This window comes from Elephas maximus, chromosome 15 (assembly GCF_024166365.1).
Source record: "Elephas maximus indicus isolate mEleMax1 chromosome 15, mEleMax1 primary haplotype, whole genome shotgun sequence".
NCBI classification, from domain to species: domain Eukaryota; kingdom Metazoa; phylum Chordata; class Mammalia; order Proboscidea; family Elephantidae; genus Elephas; species Elephas maximus.
This window is the reverse complement of record NC_064833.1, coordinates 4,620,222-4,639,998: the sequence shown is the minus strand read 5'-3', so window position 1 is coordinate 4,639,998 and position 19,777 is coordinate 4,620,222. Positions and strand designations below refer to the sequence as shown.

Below are 19,777 nucleotides of genomic sequence, written 5' to 3'. Positions count from 1 at the left end.
ATTAGGAAGGTAGGAAGATGCTTTCTTGGTTAAATGGTTAAATGTGGTATTTTAAATTATAAAATTTTTAAAAGATAGCTCTAAGAAATATGGTGACAACAGCGATATTTTTAGAACTTTGAATACTCAGTCTATGAATAGCTCTGTCATACCACTTTCTCCAGACTCATACACACACACACTAGTGGCACGGCCTCGGCAAGTCGTGACTTCTCTGAGCCTCCTTGGTCACCTGCAGAAATGGGTGCAATGCCCACGCCAAAATGTGAGTGCAGGTGGTGCCACACGCACCCCCACCCCAACTCCCGCCAGCCCCGCACCAGGAGACGTGCGGCAGCATTTGTGGAATGAATGAATGAGTGAGTGAGCTCCCTTCTCACTTCCCGTCCTGCTGGTTAAAAAATTAAACTGTGGCTTTTCATGGTGACCGCACCTCATCAAAGGCCATGCAGAGCCGGAAGGCGGGACACAGCCTCGTGCTTGCGTCCTCTCCTGCCCTGCTCCTTCTCTCCCTCCATCTGCACGCTCTCCCGAAACCCTCAGCGTGGCCTGGCCATCAGCTGCCCTGCATGGGGGTGGCAGGGATGTGGGCGTGGCCTGGGCGGCTGGGACATGGGCGTGGCCTGGCCATCAGCCGCCCTGTGCGTGGGCCGTGCGTGGGCGGCAGGGCACCGGCGTGGCACCTCTGAGAAATGTTGATCCACTCAGTCTGTTCGTCTGTACAGCGAGGACAAGCTCTGCCTTGGGCGGGGATTAGGAGGGCTGAGACTTCACGTGCAAAGCTGGGAACCTTCCCCAAAGGGCCCAAGAGCAGTGACCCCTGCATGGTGCTGGCCTGTGTGTTGGAACCAGGCAAGACTGGCAAGGCAGGAGAAGTTGGGGACAGGAGAGAGAAGTGATCCCCCACATCTTGCAGGGGTCTTCAGAAGAGACGGGGGCTGCAGGGGCATGGCTCCCACCTTCCCAAACACAGGGATAAAGGGCAGAGGCAGCAAGGATTGGCAGGGATCCTCGACAGCAGCCGGGACGCTGGGAACAGTGCCAAAGTTGACTTCCCAGACAAACAACACAACTGTCAGACAGCAGTAAGGGGTCAGCCCCGTCTGGGTTACACAGGCATCACGCTGGGTTGTCACTCCCCAGGCTAGGACTCTGTCAGGGCAGGAGAGTCTTTATGTATTCATCCTGGCATTCCTAGAGCCTGACACAGGGCTTACCACACAGCAAACTGTCCAAGCATCAGTGTTTACTGAATGAATATTTTATGAACGAATAAGTAATGTGTGCATGACAAACATTAAGAATTACGAACTTAAGCAAGAAGCTTAATCATGAAGTAGCCTGAAGCAAAAGTCTCAAACGTGATCGTGCGTGACTGTGATTTTTACACCATTCGGCCTTCCATGACCAAGAGGGAGTGCAGCTTACTGCATAGAGGCTTTGCCGTCTATAATTTTTTAAAATGTGTTTTATATTGTTGTTGCTGTTAGGTGCTGTCGAGTCAGTTCCAACTCATAGAGACCCTGTGTACATCAGAACAACACTGCCCAGCCCTCTGCCATCCTCACAATCGTTGCTATGTTTGAGCTCATTCTTGCAGCCACTGTGTCAATCCAGCTTGTTGAGGGTCTTCCTCTTTTTTGCCGACCCTCTACTTTACCAAGCATGATGTCCTTCTCCAGGGACTGGTCCCTCCTGATAACATGTCCAGAGTGCATGAGATGAAGTCTTGCCATCCTTGGTTTTAAGGAGCATTCTGGCTGTACTTCTTCCAAGATAGATTGGTTTGTTCCTCTGGCAGTCCATGGTATATTCACTATTCTTCACCAACACCACAATTTAAAGGCATCAATTCTTCTTCAGTCTTCTTTATTCATTGTCCAGCTTTCATGTGCATATGAGGTGACTGAAAATCCCACACCTCGGGTCAGGCACACCTTAGTCCTCAAAGTGACATCTTCGCTTTTTAACACTTTAAAGAGATCTTTTGCAGCAGATTTGCCCAACGCAATACATCGTTTGATTTCTTGACTGCTACTTCCACGGGCATTGACTGTGGATCTGAGTGTTTTATAGTGGTGCCATAAAAAGACCAGATTTATGTTTTCCGGTATCTCAGACTATATCTAAACATCTAGACAAGAAAGAGAAGACAGAGGGCAGACGGTTCCTTGCACAACTTTTAAAGAACAGCCCTGGACCCAGGCAGCTGCCAGGGGCTTGTCCCATCAGCATCCTATGAAGGAGCCTATCCTTATTCTCCGCAGCCAGAGGCATGGCCTTCAGTCAGAACCTCCACGGCGTACACCTTTCTGGGAAAGTTTGTGCTGCTTCGTACATACGTGTATGTGCATGTATTCCTGAGCCCATGCACCCACACAAGGCAATCGTATCCAGCCACAAAAAAAAAAATGAAGTTATGATATATGTGACAAGGGAATATTGTTCAACCATAAAAAGAAACGACGTCCTCATACATGCTGTAACATGGGTGATTCATGAAAATGCTATGCTAATGGGAGAGAAGTCAAACATAAAAGGACAACTGCTGTATGAATCCGTTCCATAAAATATCCAGAACACGCAGACCCACAGAGCCGGAAAGCGTACAGCAGTTACCAGGGGCTCGGGGCCAGGGGATGCGGAAAGAACGCTTAATGGCATGCCGTTTTCAGTTGGGGTGATGAGAAAGTTCTGGAACTAGATAGTGGTGACAGTTGCATGGCATCCTGAATGAACTTAACGCCACTCAATCACACACTTAAAAATGGTTACAATGGTAAATTTTGTTATACATATTTATACCACACACACAAGAGTAAATGAGCCCCACAACACCCGCACGCACACACAAATCTCTTCCCTTTTGCACCCACTAGGTTCCTAGAACAATCTGGTCTTACAAGGGAATGCTTTCTGGCTCCTCTCAAAAGAAAACCATAAATGCCTCCCGACCCACTGGACCACCAGTGTGTCCAAGTGTCAGCCTAAACAAGTCCTGCTATAGGGGCTATAGGGCCTGACTGCACATTCCTATGTTATTAACAGTAACCACTTTAGATAGCAAAACACTGAAGACAGCCTAACTGTGCACTGGCACGGTGATGGGCCAAGTGGCACAGCCATACAGGGACATACGAGCAGCACGCAAAAAGACAGAGCCAGGTTTATATTCAGCTCCAAAGTATAACTCTGACTTAAAAAGTTGTAAAAGGATATACAAATACAGTACCATGCATGTCATTTCACAGAACTCTCAAGATAATATTTGGTTATGGAGATACATATATATATATCCATTGTATAAAACATTTACCTTTATAAAACATATATACATTGGAGACCTGGTGGTATGATGCTTAAGAAAGAGCTGTGGCTGCTAACCAAAAGGTCATCAGTTCAAATCCACCAGCCAATTCTTGGAAACCCTTTGGGTCAGTTCTACTCTGTTCTATAGGGTTGCTATGAGTCAGAACTGGCTCGATAGCAACCAACAACAACATATATATACATATACATGCTGTAAAGGTAGAAAAACAAGTGTGTGAAGAAGATACCAATTGCCTCCAATATAGTTATTATGGGATGGGGGGGAGGGAAGGAAGAGGAGAGTGGGGGAGGGTGAGGCGTGCGGGGGAGGGGTGGGATTTAGTGTTTTTGTTTTTTATTTTACTTATTTTTTCCAAGATATTATTATGAAAAATTTAAACGTAAAGTTGGAAGAATTTTATCATGCACACCCTATCCACCACCCAGCTTCTACCATTAACTGTTACCATTTTCTATTTGTTTTGTCACCTATCTTTCTATTCTTTTCTCCCTCTACCATCCATGAATCCATCTTATTATTTATGCTGCCAATCCTTCCCCAAATCCTTCAGTGTGCATATCATGAACAAGAGTCCAACATTTGTTTGGTTTTTCTTTATGTGCAATGAAATGCACAAATCCCGAGTGTACACTTGGAGTTTGAACAAACGCATACACCTGTGTGACCCAGCCCCTCGAGATATACAACACGACCATCTAGAAATGACTGCATGCTCTTTCCTGGTCAGACTCCCTCCCACCTTTCCAGAGGCCACCAACGTCCTGATGTTTTCCTCCACAGGTTAGTTCTGTCTGCTCTAGGATTCACTTAAATGGAATCATTCAGGATGTGCTCTTTTGGGTAAGGTTCCTTTACTGAGCAAAATGTTTCAGAGATTCGTCCAAGTTGTTGTGTGTATTAGTAATTCACTTTTTTTATTGCTGAGTACTATTCCATTTGTAAGGAGCCCCGGTGGTACGATGGTTAAGTGCTCGGTTGCCAACCAAAAGGTCAGCAGTCCAAACCCACCAGCCGCTCCATGGGAGAAAGATGGGCAGTCTGCTTCTATAAAGATGACAGCCTTAGAAACCCTACAGGGCGGTTCGCCTCTGCCCTACAGGGCCACTGTGAGGCAGATTCGACTCAACGGCACACAACAAAAACAACAACATTCCATTTGTAAGAAAACATCGCCATCTGTTTATGTATTCTCCCGTAGCGGACATGTGGACTGTTCCTATACGCTGGCTAGGAACGTTCTCACACAGGTCTTTTTGTGAACATATGTTTTCCTTTTTCTTAAATAAATAAGTGGGGTTGGAATTGCTAGATGAAGACTAGAAGGACATTTAGTGTTATAAGAAACTGTCAGACCCTTTTCTGAAGTGGATGGACTATTTTATGTTCCTACCAACAAAGTACGAGAATTCCAGTTGCTTCACATCCTTGCCAACATTTGGTGGTGTCAGTTTTTGTTTTTGTTTTTAATTTTAGCCATTCTGAGGAACATGCAGAAATCTATAGTAGAAACAGCAGGGGCTGGGGGGCAGACCTGGCACAAATATAGCAAAATACTTAAGTCTGGGAAATGTTATAACAGTATCTATATTATTTTCTGTATGTGCAAAATGTTTTCAAATTAAAGACAAAAATATTAATAAGGTTCTTATGCCATCTATGCGTATGCCCTTAAAACCCAAGCACAGCTTCTGGGTCTGGGGAGGGGCCCACTGATGGGCTCTGCCATAGCAGAACTGGGTTTCCCTAACTCAGCAGGCTCCACCTGCCACAGGGACATGCCCAAGAGGCCCTGGCTTTGCTCTCAGCCAGTTCTGACTCCAGATAGCCTCTGTGGCCAGGGCGTCTCCTGTGGCTGACCCTGTGCCAAGCTCGGGGTGGCCCCTCTCTGCCCTCCACAGACTGGATGTGAGTGATGCTGTACACTTGCCCAAAGGTCTCGGCTTGGCCTGTCTTTTGGTGGCATCGACTCATCAAAGGGACTTCCTATTGATATACAACCCCAACACCAACACCCAATTTTCCCAGACACAGCTTTCTCAGAACTTAGAAGGGGAAAGTCTGGTGCAGATGCTGCGATCTGCTCAAACCTGGTGCCTGAAAGCGCATGTTGCTGCCTCCTTGGACAGACATGCTTTTCGTTACCCTTGTACCTTTTTGTTACCCTTAGCTCTAATTTGAGACCACTTCAAATTCCTTCACTGAACTTGAATAGCTACCACATGGCTACAAAGGGAGACAACACATCCCCTGGCAGCCGGGGTGGCTGGCAGGAGGCGGAGAACTTACCGCTGGCACTCGCCTGCATGCAGGATGAGCTCCTGGTTGCTCCTGGCGCTGACGGTCAGCTCATGCTCTGTGGAGTTGAAGACATCCAGGAGGAGGTGGCACTGCCGGGTGCTGCATTGAGAAGACAAAAGGAAACTCAGGACCTCTGACGCCAAAGATGAGGGAGTTCAGTGTCTTCCTCCTCCTGAGGATACTCTGCCACCCAAGGGCGTGCAGAGTGTGGCCCCGTGCTAGACACACACCTTCCTGACACTACTTCTGACCAGAGCTGAGACCTCCAAAAACGTGTTTTGACTTCAGGTGTTCCTTGGTTCTGGGTCCTACAGACATGTGCTTACTTACAACCCAGCGTACTGTTGACAAACCAAGTGACCTCGGGAGTAACTCAAGTTCTCCAAGCACAAGCTTACCGTCAGGACTGGAATGCCTGACTCATTAAGTAAGATAATTCCTGTGAAAGCACTCAGCATACAGTGGTCACTCAATAAATGCTATGTCAGAGTCAGGATGTCTTCACAAATAGTTACTGAATTTCTACCAGGTACCAAGCAAGAAAACCCTCAGTGAGATGGATTGACACAGTAGCCACGACAATGGGCTCAAACATATCAAAGATCACGAAGATGGCACAGAATCTGGCAACGTTTTGTTCTGTTAAACATTATGTCACCATGAATTAGAGATGACTTGACAGCAACTAACAACAACCAAACAAGGTACTACCAAACCCACTGCTGATGAGTCAATTCCGACTTATAGCAACCCTATAGGACCAAGCAGAACTGCCCCCATAGGATTTCCAAGGCTGTAAATCTTTACAGAAGCAGATTGCCCATCTTTCTCCCAAGGAATGGTTGGTGGGTTCAAAACACAGACCTTTTGGCTAGCAGCCAAGTGCTTTAACCGCTGTGCCACCAGGGCTCCTAACAAGGTAGTAAAAAAAAATAGGCCCTGGTAAATAAAACACGTATCATGTGAGGATATCTCCTGTGTGCTTCTTACAACAGGGCGACATCTTGCTCATCCCTAGAACCACTGCAGACAATGCAGGCTCGCTCGGTCACCACTATCCGAAACCTCTATAGATGCTTTGTTTTCCTCTGCCACAGAAGGTGGGAACAATAATACCGAAATCCCCATCACCCCAAGCAGCAAGAGGTGGTCCATGTGGCAAAGCTCTAGTCAATCAGTTGTAGCTTCTGGAGACCTCCCATCCCAAATGCAAAGACAACACCCTTGTCAGAAGAAGGCTTTTGCCCTTCAGCCTCCCTGGGTCCCTTTTCTCCTCCCTGGAAATGAGCTGGCAGCCTCAAAGCTCAGGAACTATCCTGAGACAATGAAGGCAAAAGCCACAGTACTGGGTGGCAGAACAGGGGGCAAAGGGGTCTGGAAATCGATGACATCACGAGCAGTGGGAACAGTCCCACACAGCCCCACTCCCTCTGTGCTGACAGCCACATGCAGAAAAAAACGCATGCTTCATTTCTATTCAACATCATTTGTTAGATTTCTATTACAGTTGAATTTGCCCTAAAACTCACACAGTATCCCCATCCCCAAGCGCCATAGCTGGCACGTGGCAGGTAATAGATGTTTGCTGGTGGGCGCAGGACTGTTGCACTCCTGATAGGGGCAGACAGAGGAGTTGGCCACAGAGGCGGAGGCCACTTTCCTCCATGGAGGAGCAGGGTGAATGGTTTTTCACAGGAAAATAAAAAAAGACTCTGCAAAAAGGATCTGTACACGGGGTCATTTTTACCTTAGTGTGACTTCAGAACAAGACCCTGCAAAGGGCAGTGGGATTTTCAGGTCTGTCTCCCAAAGTGGGATGCGAGGCTTTGCATGGTGTTGGAAGAAGGTCGTGTGACAGGGAAGGGGAAGGGGACTAATACCCGTGGTGTCAGCAGCCAGGGCAGCTGCACTTGTGTCACTTCACCCCATAAGGAGCGTCACTGGGCCATTTTCAGGTGGGCCCGGGAGTCGCAGGAGATGCAGGAAAATGCTCAGTCAGGAAGCTATTAAGTGGTGGGTGAGACTGAGAGCCAAGACTTAGAACTCACAATCCTGTAGATTCACAGCAGATGGAGACCCAACCTCGTTCTCTGTTCTTTCCAGAGAAGGGGATGAGGCACAGAGGGGTAAAGTAATGTCTCCAAGCGTTCTCTCTCTCTCATGCACACACACACACACACACCCCGTCATCATCATCATCAAAAGGCCACAGGGCCTCTGTGAAACGCAAGTTTCCAAGGTGTGCATGTATAACTACGCTCATGGGAGAAAGGGCAAGGAGCAGCTATGTCACGTCTATCACATGCTGCAGTGTAGACTCTGCACATGCACGTCTATCACATGCTGCCACGTAGTCGCTGTACACTCATGGCTATCACACGCTGCCGTGTAGTCGCTGTACGCTCATGGCTATCACAGGCTGCCATGTAGTCGCTGTACACTCATGGCTATCACACGCTGCCGTGTAGTCGCTGTACGCTCATGGCTATCACATGCTGCCGTGTAGACTCTGCACATGCACGTCTATCACATGCTGCCGTGTAGTCGCTGTACGCTCATGGCTATCACACGCTGCCGTGTAGTCGCTGTACGCTCATGGCTATCACATGCTGCCGTGTAGACTCTGCACATGCACGTCTATCACACGCTGCCGTGTAGTCGCTGTACGCTCATGGCTATCACGCGCTGCCGTGTAGTCGCTGTACGCTCATGGCTATCACACGCTGCCGTGTAGTCGCTGTACGCTCATGGCTATCACACGCTGCCGTGTAGTCGCTGTACGCTCATGGCTATCACATGCTGCCGTGAGGACGCTGTACATGCATGTCTATCACACGCTGCTGTGTAGATGCTGTACACTCATCTCTATCACACGCTGTGGTATGGACCCTGTACACGCACGTCTATCACACGTTGCTGTGTAGACACCGTACATGCACGTCTTTCACATGCTGCCCTGTATATGCTGTACAGGCATGTCTTAAGAAACACAGGTCGGCAGTGGTTGGCTCTGGACTTTTTGGGTGGGGAGTCTTCACAGATGCTGATTTGGAAATTTTCACTTGCTGACAGCTGTGTACAAGGGGTGTCTTCCCTCAGCTCACAAAGAAATGAGTTCGCAAGAATGAAGATCTACTCCACCTTCCTCATAACTTCATGAAATCTTTAACCGCAGAAAAACCTTTCATCAGGAAAGAGAGCTTGTAAAACATTTATCAGAGGAGAAAAATTGAAGTAACTTTAAAGGGAGGGAATAAAAGATTCAAACAGGTCGTGCTCGCTGACAGAATGCAGACACAGGAAACCGAGCAGGAGTAGACGGCAGCCACACACAACACTACTTCTGTTCCCTTCTTTTTGACCTGCTGGGGGGTGTGGGGGCAGCTTGGTGCAGGGTTTCTGCTCCTTCTCATTGTGGAAACCATGGTAGGTTGGCGGGTCTTTGCTTCTATCTGCTGTCGTCAATCAATGCCCTTCCCCAAACTGCAGTAGCATCTTGTGTCCACCATACATCACCTCTGAGTATCTGCCCATTGGATGATTTTCTTTAAGGCTTGAAGGCCTCTGTTTGAGGATATAGTTTACTTCTAATTCTTTTTCTTTCTTTCTTTCTGACTCTCTCTCTCCCTCCCTCTCTCCCTCTTTTTTGGATTCATCTTTCTGAAGGGTGAGAAAGTCCAGGAAAGCTTGCTGGAAGAAAGAGATGACAGCAAGGCTTTGAAGGACAGAGGCATTTGCCTGGTTTGAGTGAGAGAAAGAGCAGAGGCCCAGCAGCCTGCAAGAGCACATTTATTTTGAGAATCTGGAGTAGTCACAGACGGAGAAAGTTGGGTGACTGGAACGAGGTTGCCAGGTGGAAGAGATGGACCTTCCAGGCAAAGAGAGCGGTGTGTGAGAAACCACCTTGATATAGTTAGTATGTGCTGCTTCCTTGGCCTGGAATCTAATTAATCCATTCAACCAATAAATATCTACTGAGTACCTACTGTGCGGCACGATGGTTAAGCACTCGGCTGAGAACCAAAAGGTCGGTGGTTTGAACTCACCAGCAGCTCCATGGGAGAAAAGACCTGGTGATCTGCTCCTATAAAGATTACAGCCTAGGAAACCCTATAGGGAAGTTCTATTCTGTCCTATAGGGTCTCTATGAGTCGGAATTGACTCAACGGCACCCAACAATGACACAACAACCTACTGTGTCCCAGGTACTGTTCTACACCCTGGGGATATGGAGGTGAACAGGAAAGATCGGATCTCTACTTTCCTGGAAATTGCATCCTCGTGAGGGGAAGAGGTTTGAAAGATGGGGAAGTTAAAATTTTTTAAATAATTTTATATACTCACATTATGGAATATAAGGAAATAACACAGTTCAAAACAAGTTCAAAAAATTGCTTAATACAGGATTAATACACACATACAAATCAATCACTTTCACACATACCAGATCAAAGCATTTAGAAAATTAAACTTCTAAGAAAATATATTGATAACAGCAATGCAAGCCACAATGCACCCAGGAATAAATCTAACAAAATGTATGTAAGACATTTACGGAGGACATTATGAAACTTTATGAAAAGACATTAAAGAAGACAAATAAATACAAAGATATATTATGTTCAAGGATGGGACGACTTAATATTTTAAAGACATCTTTTTCCGAATGTATATATAAATTCCATAAAAAATCCAAGAAGAGTTTTTTATTTATTTGTTTTTGGGTGAAGCTTGACAAGCTGACTCTAAAATTTATAAGAAAAGGGCCAGGAATAGGGAAAACAATGAGAAAGGTCTCTGGAAGGGATCTGACGTATGATATCAAGAACTAACCCACAGCTGAAATGAGGAAGACAGTGGTATGGTACTGGGGCAGTGATAGATAAACGGATGAATGGAAGGAAAGAACTGGAAACAGACCCATGAATATAAAGGAACTGTTCTATGACTAAGGTGGTGGCGTTAATTGATGAGGAAAAGATTTAACAAGAAGTGCAGGGACAACCGGTTATGTTTACAGACACAAAATTATATCTCTGCCTCACACCACGAACAAAAATAAATTCCAAATCAGACTGAAGAACTATCTAAATGTAAAAAATCAATATTTTAAAATCTTTAGAAGAAAATATATGTGAACAGCTTATGGCTCTGGAGAAGATTTCTCAAATAAGTTATAGACCAAAACCAAACCCACTGCCATCGAGTCAATTCCGACTCATAGCGACCTTATAGTAGAGAGTAGGGCTCCCCCATAGAGTTTCCAAGGAGCAGTTTGTAGATTCAAACTGCCGACCTTTTGGTTAGCAACCGTAGCTTGCCATAGCTCTTAACCACTGAGCTACCAGGGCTCCAAATAAGTTACAAGACATACAAAATATCAAGGAAATATAAATGTATGGCTGTATTATAATTAAGAGCTTTCACACAATGAAAAACATTAAAAACAAAAGCAAAGATAAGTCGTATTCTGAAAACGTAGATGCAACACATAAAACTGACAAAGGACTGGAGTTCAGTATTTATAAAGAGCTCCTATAAATCAGTCAGAAAAAGAGATTACTCAATAGAAAATAAAGCAGAGGACTTCAGGTAAAGGAAACCCAATGGCCAAAAAACATGAACAGAAGCTCAATCCAACCATGAATCAAGAAAATAGGCATAAAACTCTAAGATACTATTCCACACTCAACATATTGGAAATATTTGTAAAGTTTTCCAGTAAGAGTTGGCCAAGATATTAATCAACAAGATATCTTGCTGGGAATTCTCATTCACTGCTGTATATATTGGTACAACTCCTGAGAGCAAAATGGGAATATTTAGTCCAGTTGTAGATGAGTATCTGTTGACCTAACAACTTCACATTTACACATGCATCCTCTCAGAGTAGGGCACAAGGGCACATTAAAAAATATTCATTATGGTATTGTTTATAAAAGCAAAAAAAATCCCATGTAACTAAGTGTACATCAACTGGAGAGCAGATACATAAATCTAGTAGTCATACAGTAGAAATCTACAAAGAGGTGAAAATGAATTAAATAGAACTGTGTATTTCACCACAGATAAATTTCAGATCATAAATTTGGATGAATTAAAAAAAAACTGGTAGAAGATAAAATACAGTATCCATTTATATCAAATTTTAAAATATTAAAAAATACTGTATACTATTTATAAATATCAAATCTAGGGGAGGGAGGAAGAAAAATGTGTTAGGTGCACATAAAGGTTTAACAGTATCATTATTTCTTTAAATTAAAAAAAGTACAAGAAAATACAGCATGCCAAAATGTTAAAATTTAACAAATTTGGATAGATTGGTATCCCTTTGATCTTTCTCTGTAAGTTTGTATCCTTGAAATGTCTTATGAAACATATTTTTAAGTCACTTAGAATATAGCCTTAGCCTGGGGAAAGAGCTCACATGGAGGTGGTTTGAGGGGAGGTGATACCAAGAGGAGATGGGGCCTGAGAAGAGGAAGGCAGGGAAGAAGAGAAAGCAACACCAGAGAACACATTGAGCTGGTCACTTCTGTGGGCAACTGGGACTGAACTGCACTGGGGCCCTGTGAGGAGCTGTGGAGAATATATGCTAACTTGTCCACCTGGGGGAGAGAAGAAAGAAAACGAAAAACCCACTGCCTTTGAGTTGATTCCAACTCATAGCAACCCTATAGGACAGAGTAGAGCTGCCCCATAGAGTTTCCAAGGAGCGCCTGGCAGGTTTGAACTGCCAACCTCTTGGTTAGCAGCCGCAGCACTTAACCACTACGCCACCAGGGTTTCCTGGGGGAGAGATGAGAGGGCTATTCCTACACCAGCTCCTGCCCCCACTGGTCATGCATCTCACCAAAGGGTGTTAATTCTCTCACACCTCCAAGCATGCATGGGTGCAGAGCAGACACCCATGGATGGTATCCAATCCTGCAGCCTCAGAGAAGCCATTGAGAACATGCCACAAAGCAAGAGATGCTCAGCACAGTGGAGGTGAGGTGCTCTCCGCAAAGAATGAAATGGCAACTTGAGTAAAGATAAATAACTGAACTAAAAAATTCACTGGGTGGAATCAACAGCAGAATAGCAATGACAGAGAGAAGAGTCAGGAAACTCGAAGATAGGTAAAATTCTCCAATGCAAACAACAGGGAGAAAAAAAGATTGGAAAAAAAGAGAGTCCTCCACAATAGCAAAAGAAGCTTAGGAAGAAAAGAAAAAGCATGAGGCTTCTGAGGAGATAATGGCCAACAACTTCCCAAAATGGGCAAAAGACATAAATCTATAGATTCACAAAACTCAGGAACCCCAAACAGTATTCAAATAAATCTTTGCCCAAAAGCATCCTAATCAAACTGCAGAAAGCTAAAGAAAAGAAAAATTCCAGAAAGCAGCCGGAGCAAACAATGAATTTGATACATGGGGAACAGTCATTCAAAGTCTGAAGACTTCGCGCTGAAGCCATGGGGGGAAGAGAAAAGTGCTGGAAGAAAAAAACCGTCAACCCAGAAGCCTACATACCCAGTCAACCCAGCCTTCAGGAATGGAGGTGGAAGGGAGACGTTCTCAGGTGAAGGAAAACTAAGAAAGCTAGCTGTCAGCAGAACTGCTCTTAAAAAATGCTAAAGAAAGTTCTTCAGATGAAAGGGAAACAATGGTACAAGGAAATACAGAACATCCGGAATGAAGAAAGAACAGGAAAGATAAATACGTGATTAAATATAATTTTCCTCTTAGAAGATATAAACCAAAAAAGATATAAGTGATGATTAAAACACGTACACGATTAAACAAAAACTATAACATTATCTGATGGGATTTCCAAAGTATGTAGATGTCAATCAGGCTGCAACTACAACACAAAGTGAAGAGACACAATATTAATTCTAGGTACCCTGTGAAAGGGCAATACAATTAATAAACCTCTAGCCAAACTGAAAAGGGAAAGACACAAATGATCAATATCAAGAATGAAAGAGAATAACACTTCAGCTGCCCCAAATGCTAGAAGGATAACAAGGAAGTACTACAAATACGTCTACTCTCATTAACTGACAACTCAGATGAAATGGGCCAAATTCTTGAAAGTCACAACTACCAAAATGCACCCAAGGGGGGGCAAAAAAAGGTAACATGTGTAGTCGTATTTCTATTAAATAAATTAAATTTATAGTTTAAAACCTTCTGAAAAAAGAAAACTCCAGGCCCAGATGGTTTCCTGATTGATTCTACCAAGCATTTCAAAAAGAAATAATTTTACACAATCTCTTCTAGGAAACAGGAGAGAGGAGGGAACACCGGCCAAACACAGTAGGAGGCCAGCACTATCTAATATCCAAACTAGATGCCAGAAGGGAAACAGCCACAGGCAAATACCCCTCACGAATATAGAAGCAATAAGCCTCCACAAATTTTTTGATACAGAAAAAGCATTTGACAAAATTCAAATTCCACTGATGATGACAATAACACTCAATAAACACGTGATAGTGTAGCCTGATAAAGGGGTCAAAACCTATAGGTAACATCATAGTTGACAATAGCAACCCTACTCAGGAAACCCTGGTGGCGTAGTGGTTAAGAGCTACCGTTGTTAACCAAAAGGTCAGAAGTTCAAATCCACCAGGCGCTCCTTGGAAACCCTATGGGGCAGTTCTACTCTGTCCTATAGGGTTGCTATAAGTCGGAATCAATTCGACAGCAACCTCACTCAGTCTCAGCCCTCATAGTCGACACTGTACTGGAAGTCCTAGCCAGCGAAATAAGGAAGAAACGAAAGGCGTAGAGATTGGAAAGGAACAGATAAAAATGTCTCTATTCACAGATGACATGATTGTCTACATACAGAATCTCAAAAAATGTATCCAAAAAGCTCCCGTATTAATTAGCGAGCTGTGAGTTTAGCAAGGTTGCAGGAAATGAGGCCAACACACAAAAATCAATAATTATTTCTACATATCAGCAATGAACAGTGAGAAAATAAAATGAAAAAATAATACCACATACTTTAAAAAAGAAGAGGAAAGAGAGAAAGATTTAGGTATAAATCTAACAAAACATGTCCAGGATCTGAAAACCACATAATGTTGATGAAAAAAATCAAACACATAAATAAATGGAGGGACACACTGTGTTCATGGATTGGAAGGCTCAATACAGTTATCAATTCTTCCCAAATGGATCTATAGATGTAACACAATTCCAATCAAATTCCTAGCGGGACATCTTACAGATACAGACAACTTGATTTGGAAATTTATATGGAAACACAAAGGACCTAGAACAGATAAAACATTTAAAGATAAAAGGGAAAAGCTGGAGGACTCACATGCCTCCACTTTAAGAATTCCTATAAAGGTACATTAATCAAGGCAGTGTAATATTGGTGAAGGAATAAACACGTAGCTCTTTGGAACGGAAAAAAGAGCTTGGCTGTTTGATTTTTGACAAAGTCTAAATCGGGGTCGTGGCCCTGTTGACTCCTTTCTTGTCAACAACCCAAGGGTCTGTCATTTCCCTGGCATTCCTTGGCTTGTGGGCAACTCTCATGTGGCCTCAGTCTTCCCCCATGTGTGCCTCTCTGGGTCTGTTCTGCTCTTTGTATAACTCAGAAGTGATTAGGTTGAGGATCCACCCTTTGCTGGTATGGCCTCATTAACATAACAAAAGACAAATCATATTTCCGAACAGGATCCCATCCACAGGTACAAGGGCCAGGGATTCAACATATATTTGGGGGGGGAAACACAATTCAATCCATAACATTGTATGTTAATTTTTTTAATCATTTCAATTAAAGCGCAAATAGTGTGATGAGCTTGACAAGCTATAGTGCATAAAATTTATTCCGAATACCAGTTTTGTGGCTTAAACACTGCAACATCTTAAGCGAATCATTTGATTCCTCTGAGCCTCAGTTTCCTCATTTCTGTAATGTGGATAAGAATGCCTACGCCATGGAATTATTACCTCATCGCCGTCAAGTCGATTCCAACTCATAGTGCCCCTGCAGGACAGAGCAGAACTGCGCTACAGCGTTTTCCAGGCTGTGATCTGTAGAGAAGCAGACTGCCACATCTTTCTCCATGGAACACCTGGTGGGTTTGACCCTCTGACCCTCTGGTTAGAAGCCAAGTGCTTAACAACTGCACCACCAGGGCTCCTTTAATGGAATTATTAGGGGGTCCCAATGAAAAGAAGGGGAAGTGCGTTCTAAAACTAAAAGTAGTATATTACATAAAGACACGGTATAGTAATTATTATTTGGTTGCTTGCTGTCAGCAGAGCAGCAAAAAGGATATCATACAACCCTGCCAACAAACCAATCCCAGCTTATTATTCAGTACTGACTCAGCTAAAAGTGACTACGAGAAATCCACAGGCCAAGGTCTGAGTGCGTATAAAAACCACGGGGCCGCGACAAGAAATCACGTGGGGTTCTTTCTCCCCGAGTCTTGTCGATGTCTCTGAGGCCTTCCTGTGTCCAAACGTCAACATCCAGTCATTCTCAGAGGTGTGGTCACTTGAGCAAACACAAAGCAAAAGCAAGAAGTGATGGCCGTGTAAATCTTTGGCCGAATTCGTGTGGTCATTTAGAATTCCATAAGTCTGCTTCATTTTTTTTTTTTTTTTTTTTTTTTTACTAACTTTTATTAAGCTTCAAGTGAACATTTACAAATCCAATCAGTCTGTCACATGTAAGTTTACATACATCTTACTCCCTTCTCCAACTTGCTCTCCCCCTCTTGAGTCAGCCCTTTCAGTCTCTCCTCTCGTGACAATTTTGCCGGCTTCCCTCTCTCTCTATCCTCCCATCCCCCCTCCAGACAGGAGATGCCAACACAATCTCAAGTGTCCACCTGATATAATTAGCTCACTCTGCATCAGCATCTCTCTCCCACCCGCTGACCAGTCCCTTTCATGTCTGATGAGTTGTCTTCGGGGACGGTTCCTGTCCTGTGCCAACAGACGGTCTGGGGACCATGGCCGCCGGGATTCCTCTAGTCACAGTCAGAACATTAAGTTTGGTCTTTTTATGAAAATTTGGGGTCTGAGTCCCATTGATCTCCTGCTCCCTCAGGGGTTCTCTGTTGTGCTCCCTGTCAGGGCAGTCATCGATTGTGGCCGGGCACCAACCAGTTCTTCTGATCTCAGGATGATGTAGGTCTCTGGTTCATGTGGCCCTTTCTGTCTCTTGGGCTCTTAGTTGTCGTGTGACCTTGGTGTTCTTCATTTTCCTTTGCTCCAGGTGGGTTGAGACCAATTGATGCATCTTAGAGGAACGCTTGTTAGTATTTAAGACCCCAGACGCCACGTTTCAAAGTGGGATGCAGAATGTTTTCATACTAGAATTATTTTGCCAATTGACTTAGAAGTCCCCGCAAACCATGGTCCCTAGACCCCCGCCCCTGCTCCGCTGACCTTTGAAGCATTCATTTTATCCCGGAAACTTCTTTGCTTTTGGTCCAGTCCAATTGAGCTGACCTTCCATGTGTTGAGTGTTGTCTTTCTCTTCACCCAAAGCAGTTCTTATCTACTGATTAATCAATAAAAAACCCTCTCCCTCCCTCCCCACTTCGTAACCACAAAAGTATGCGTTCTTCTCAGTTTTTACTATTTCTCAAGATCGTATAATAGTGGTCTTATACAATATTTGTCCTTTTGCCTCTAATTTCGCTCAGCATAATGCCTTCCAGGTTCCTCCATGTTATGAAATGTTTCACAGATTTGTCACTGTTCTTTATCGATGCGTAGTATTCCATTGTGTGAATATACCATAATTTATTTAACCATTCATCCATTGATGGACACCTTGGTTGCTTCCAGCTTTTTGCTATTGTAAACAGAGCTGCAATAAACATGGGAGTGCATATATCTGTTCATGTAAAGGCTCTTATTTCTCTAGGGTCTATTCCAAGGAGTGGGATTTCTGGGTTGTATGGTAGTTCTACTTCTAACAGTTTAAGATAACGCCAGATAGATTTCCAAAGTGGTTGTACCATTTTACATTCCCACCAGCAGTGTATGAGAGTTCCAATCTCTCCGCAGCCTTTCCAACATTTATTATTTTGTGTTTTTTGGATTAATGCCAGCCTTGTTGGTGTGAGATGGAATCTCATGGTAGTTTTAATTTGCATTTCTCTAATGGCTAATGATCGAGAACATTTTCTCATGTATCTGTTGGCTGCCTGAATATCTTCTTTAGTGAAATGTGTGTTCATATCCTTTGCCCACTTCTTGATTGGGTTGTTTGTCTTTTTGTGGTTGAGTTTTGACAGAATCATGTAGATTTTAGAGATCAGGCGCTGGTCTGAGATGTCATAGCTGAAAATTCTTTCCCAGTCTGTAGGTGGTCTTTTTACTCTTTTGGTGAAGTCTTTAGATGAGCATAGGTGCTTGATTTTTAGGAGCTCCCAGTTATCGGGTTTCTCTTCACCATTTTTGGTAATGTTTTGTATTCTGTTTATGCCTTGTATTAGGGCTCCTAGGGTTGTCCCTATTTTTTCTTCCATGATCTTTATCGTTTTAGTCTTTACGTTTAGGTCTTTGATCCACTTGGAGTTAGTTTTTGTGCATGGTGTGAGGTATGGGTCCTGTTTCATTCTTTTGCAAATGGATATCCAGTTATGCCAGCACCCTTTGTTAAAAAGACTATCTTTTCCCCAATTAACTGACACTGGGCCTTTGTCAAATATCAGCTGCTCATAAAAAAGCTCATACGTGGATGGATTTATATCTGGGTTCTCAATTCTGTTCCATTGGTCTATGTGCCTGTTGTTGTACCAGTACCAGGCTGTTTGGACTACTGTGGCTGTATAATAGGTTCTGAAGTCAGGTAGAGTGAGGCCTCCCACTTTCTTCTTCTTTTTCAGTAATGCTTTGCTTATCCGGGGCTTCTTTCCCTTCCATATGAAATTGGTGATTTGTTTCTCTATCCCCTTAAAATATGACATTGGAATTTGGATCGGAAGTACGTTATATGTATAGATGGCTTTGGGTAGAACAGACATTTTTACTATGTTAAGTCTTCCTATCCATGAGCAAGGTATGTTTTTCCACTTAAGTATGTCCTTTTGAATTTCTTGTAGTAGAGCTTTGTAGTTTTCTTTGGATAGGTCTTTTACATCCTTGGTAAGATTTATTCCGAAGTATTTTATCTTCTTGGGGGCTACCGTGAATGGTATTGATTTGGTTATTTCCTCTTCGGTGTTCTTTTTGTTGATGTAGAGGAATCCAAGTGATTTTTGTATGTTTATTTTATAACGTGAGACTCTGCCAAACTCTTCTATTAGTTTCAGTAGTTTTCTGGAGGATTCCTTAGGGTTTTCTGTGTATAAGATCATGTCATCTGCAAATAGAGATAATTTTACTTCCTCCTTGCCAATCCGGTTGCTTTTTATTTCTTTGTCTAGCCTAATTGCTCTGGCTAGGACTTCTAGCACGATGTTGAATAGGAGCGGTGATAAAGGGCATCCTTGTCTGGTTCCCGTTCTCAAGGGAAATGCTTTCAGGTTCTCTCCATTTAGAGTGATATTGGCTTTTGGCTTTGCATAGATGCCCTTTATTATGTTGAGCAATTTTCCTTCAATTCCTATTTTGGTAAGAGTTTTTATCATAAATGGGTGTTGGACTTTGTCAAATGCCTTTTCTGCATCAATTGATAAGATCATGTGGTTTTTATCTTTTGTTTTATTTATGTGATGGATTACATTAATGGTTTTTCTGGTATTAAACCAGCCTTGCATACCGGGTATAAATCCCACTTGATCATGGTGAATTATTTTTTTGATGTGTTGTTGGATTCTATTGGCTAGAATTTTGTTGAGGATTTTTGCATCTATGTTCATGAGGGATATAGGTCTGTAATTTTCTCTTTTTGTAATGTCTTTACCTGGTTTTGGTATCAGGGAGAAGGTGGCTTCATAGAATCAGTTGGGTAGTATTCTGTCATTTTCTATGCTTTGGAATACCTTCAGTAGTAGTGGTGTTAACTCTTCTCTGAAAGTTTGGTAGAACTCTGCAGTGAAGCCGTCCGGGCCAGGGCTTTTTTTTTTGTTGGAAGTTTTTTGATTACCATTTCAATCTCTTTTTTTGTTATGGGTCTATTTAGTTGTTCTACTTCTGAATGTGTTAGTTTAAGTAGGTAGTG

At 43.4% G+C, this 19,777-nt stretch overlaps 1 protein-coding gene across 4 annotated transcripts in view; it reads right to left on the bottom strand.

Moving 5' to 3' along the window:
* Positions 1 to 19,777, bottom strand: part of TRAPPC9 (trafficking protein particle complex subunit 9) — a 652,210-nt gene that overhangs the window by 201,128 nt on the left and 431,305 nt on the right. For all 4 annotated transcript variants that reach the window (XM_049853997.1, XM_049853999.1, XM_049853998.1 and 1 more), the window contains one exon: positions 5,618 to 5,728. In XM_049853997.1, coding sequence (XP_049709954.1) covers positions 5,618 to 5,728 — 111 coding nt within the window. The remainder of the gene's footprint in view (positions 1 to 5,617; positions 5,729 to 19,777) is intronic.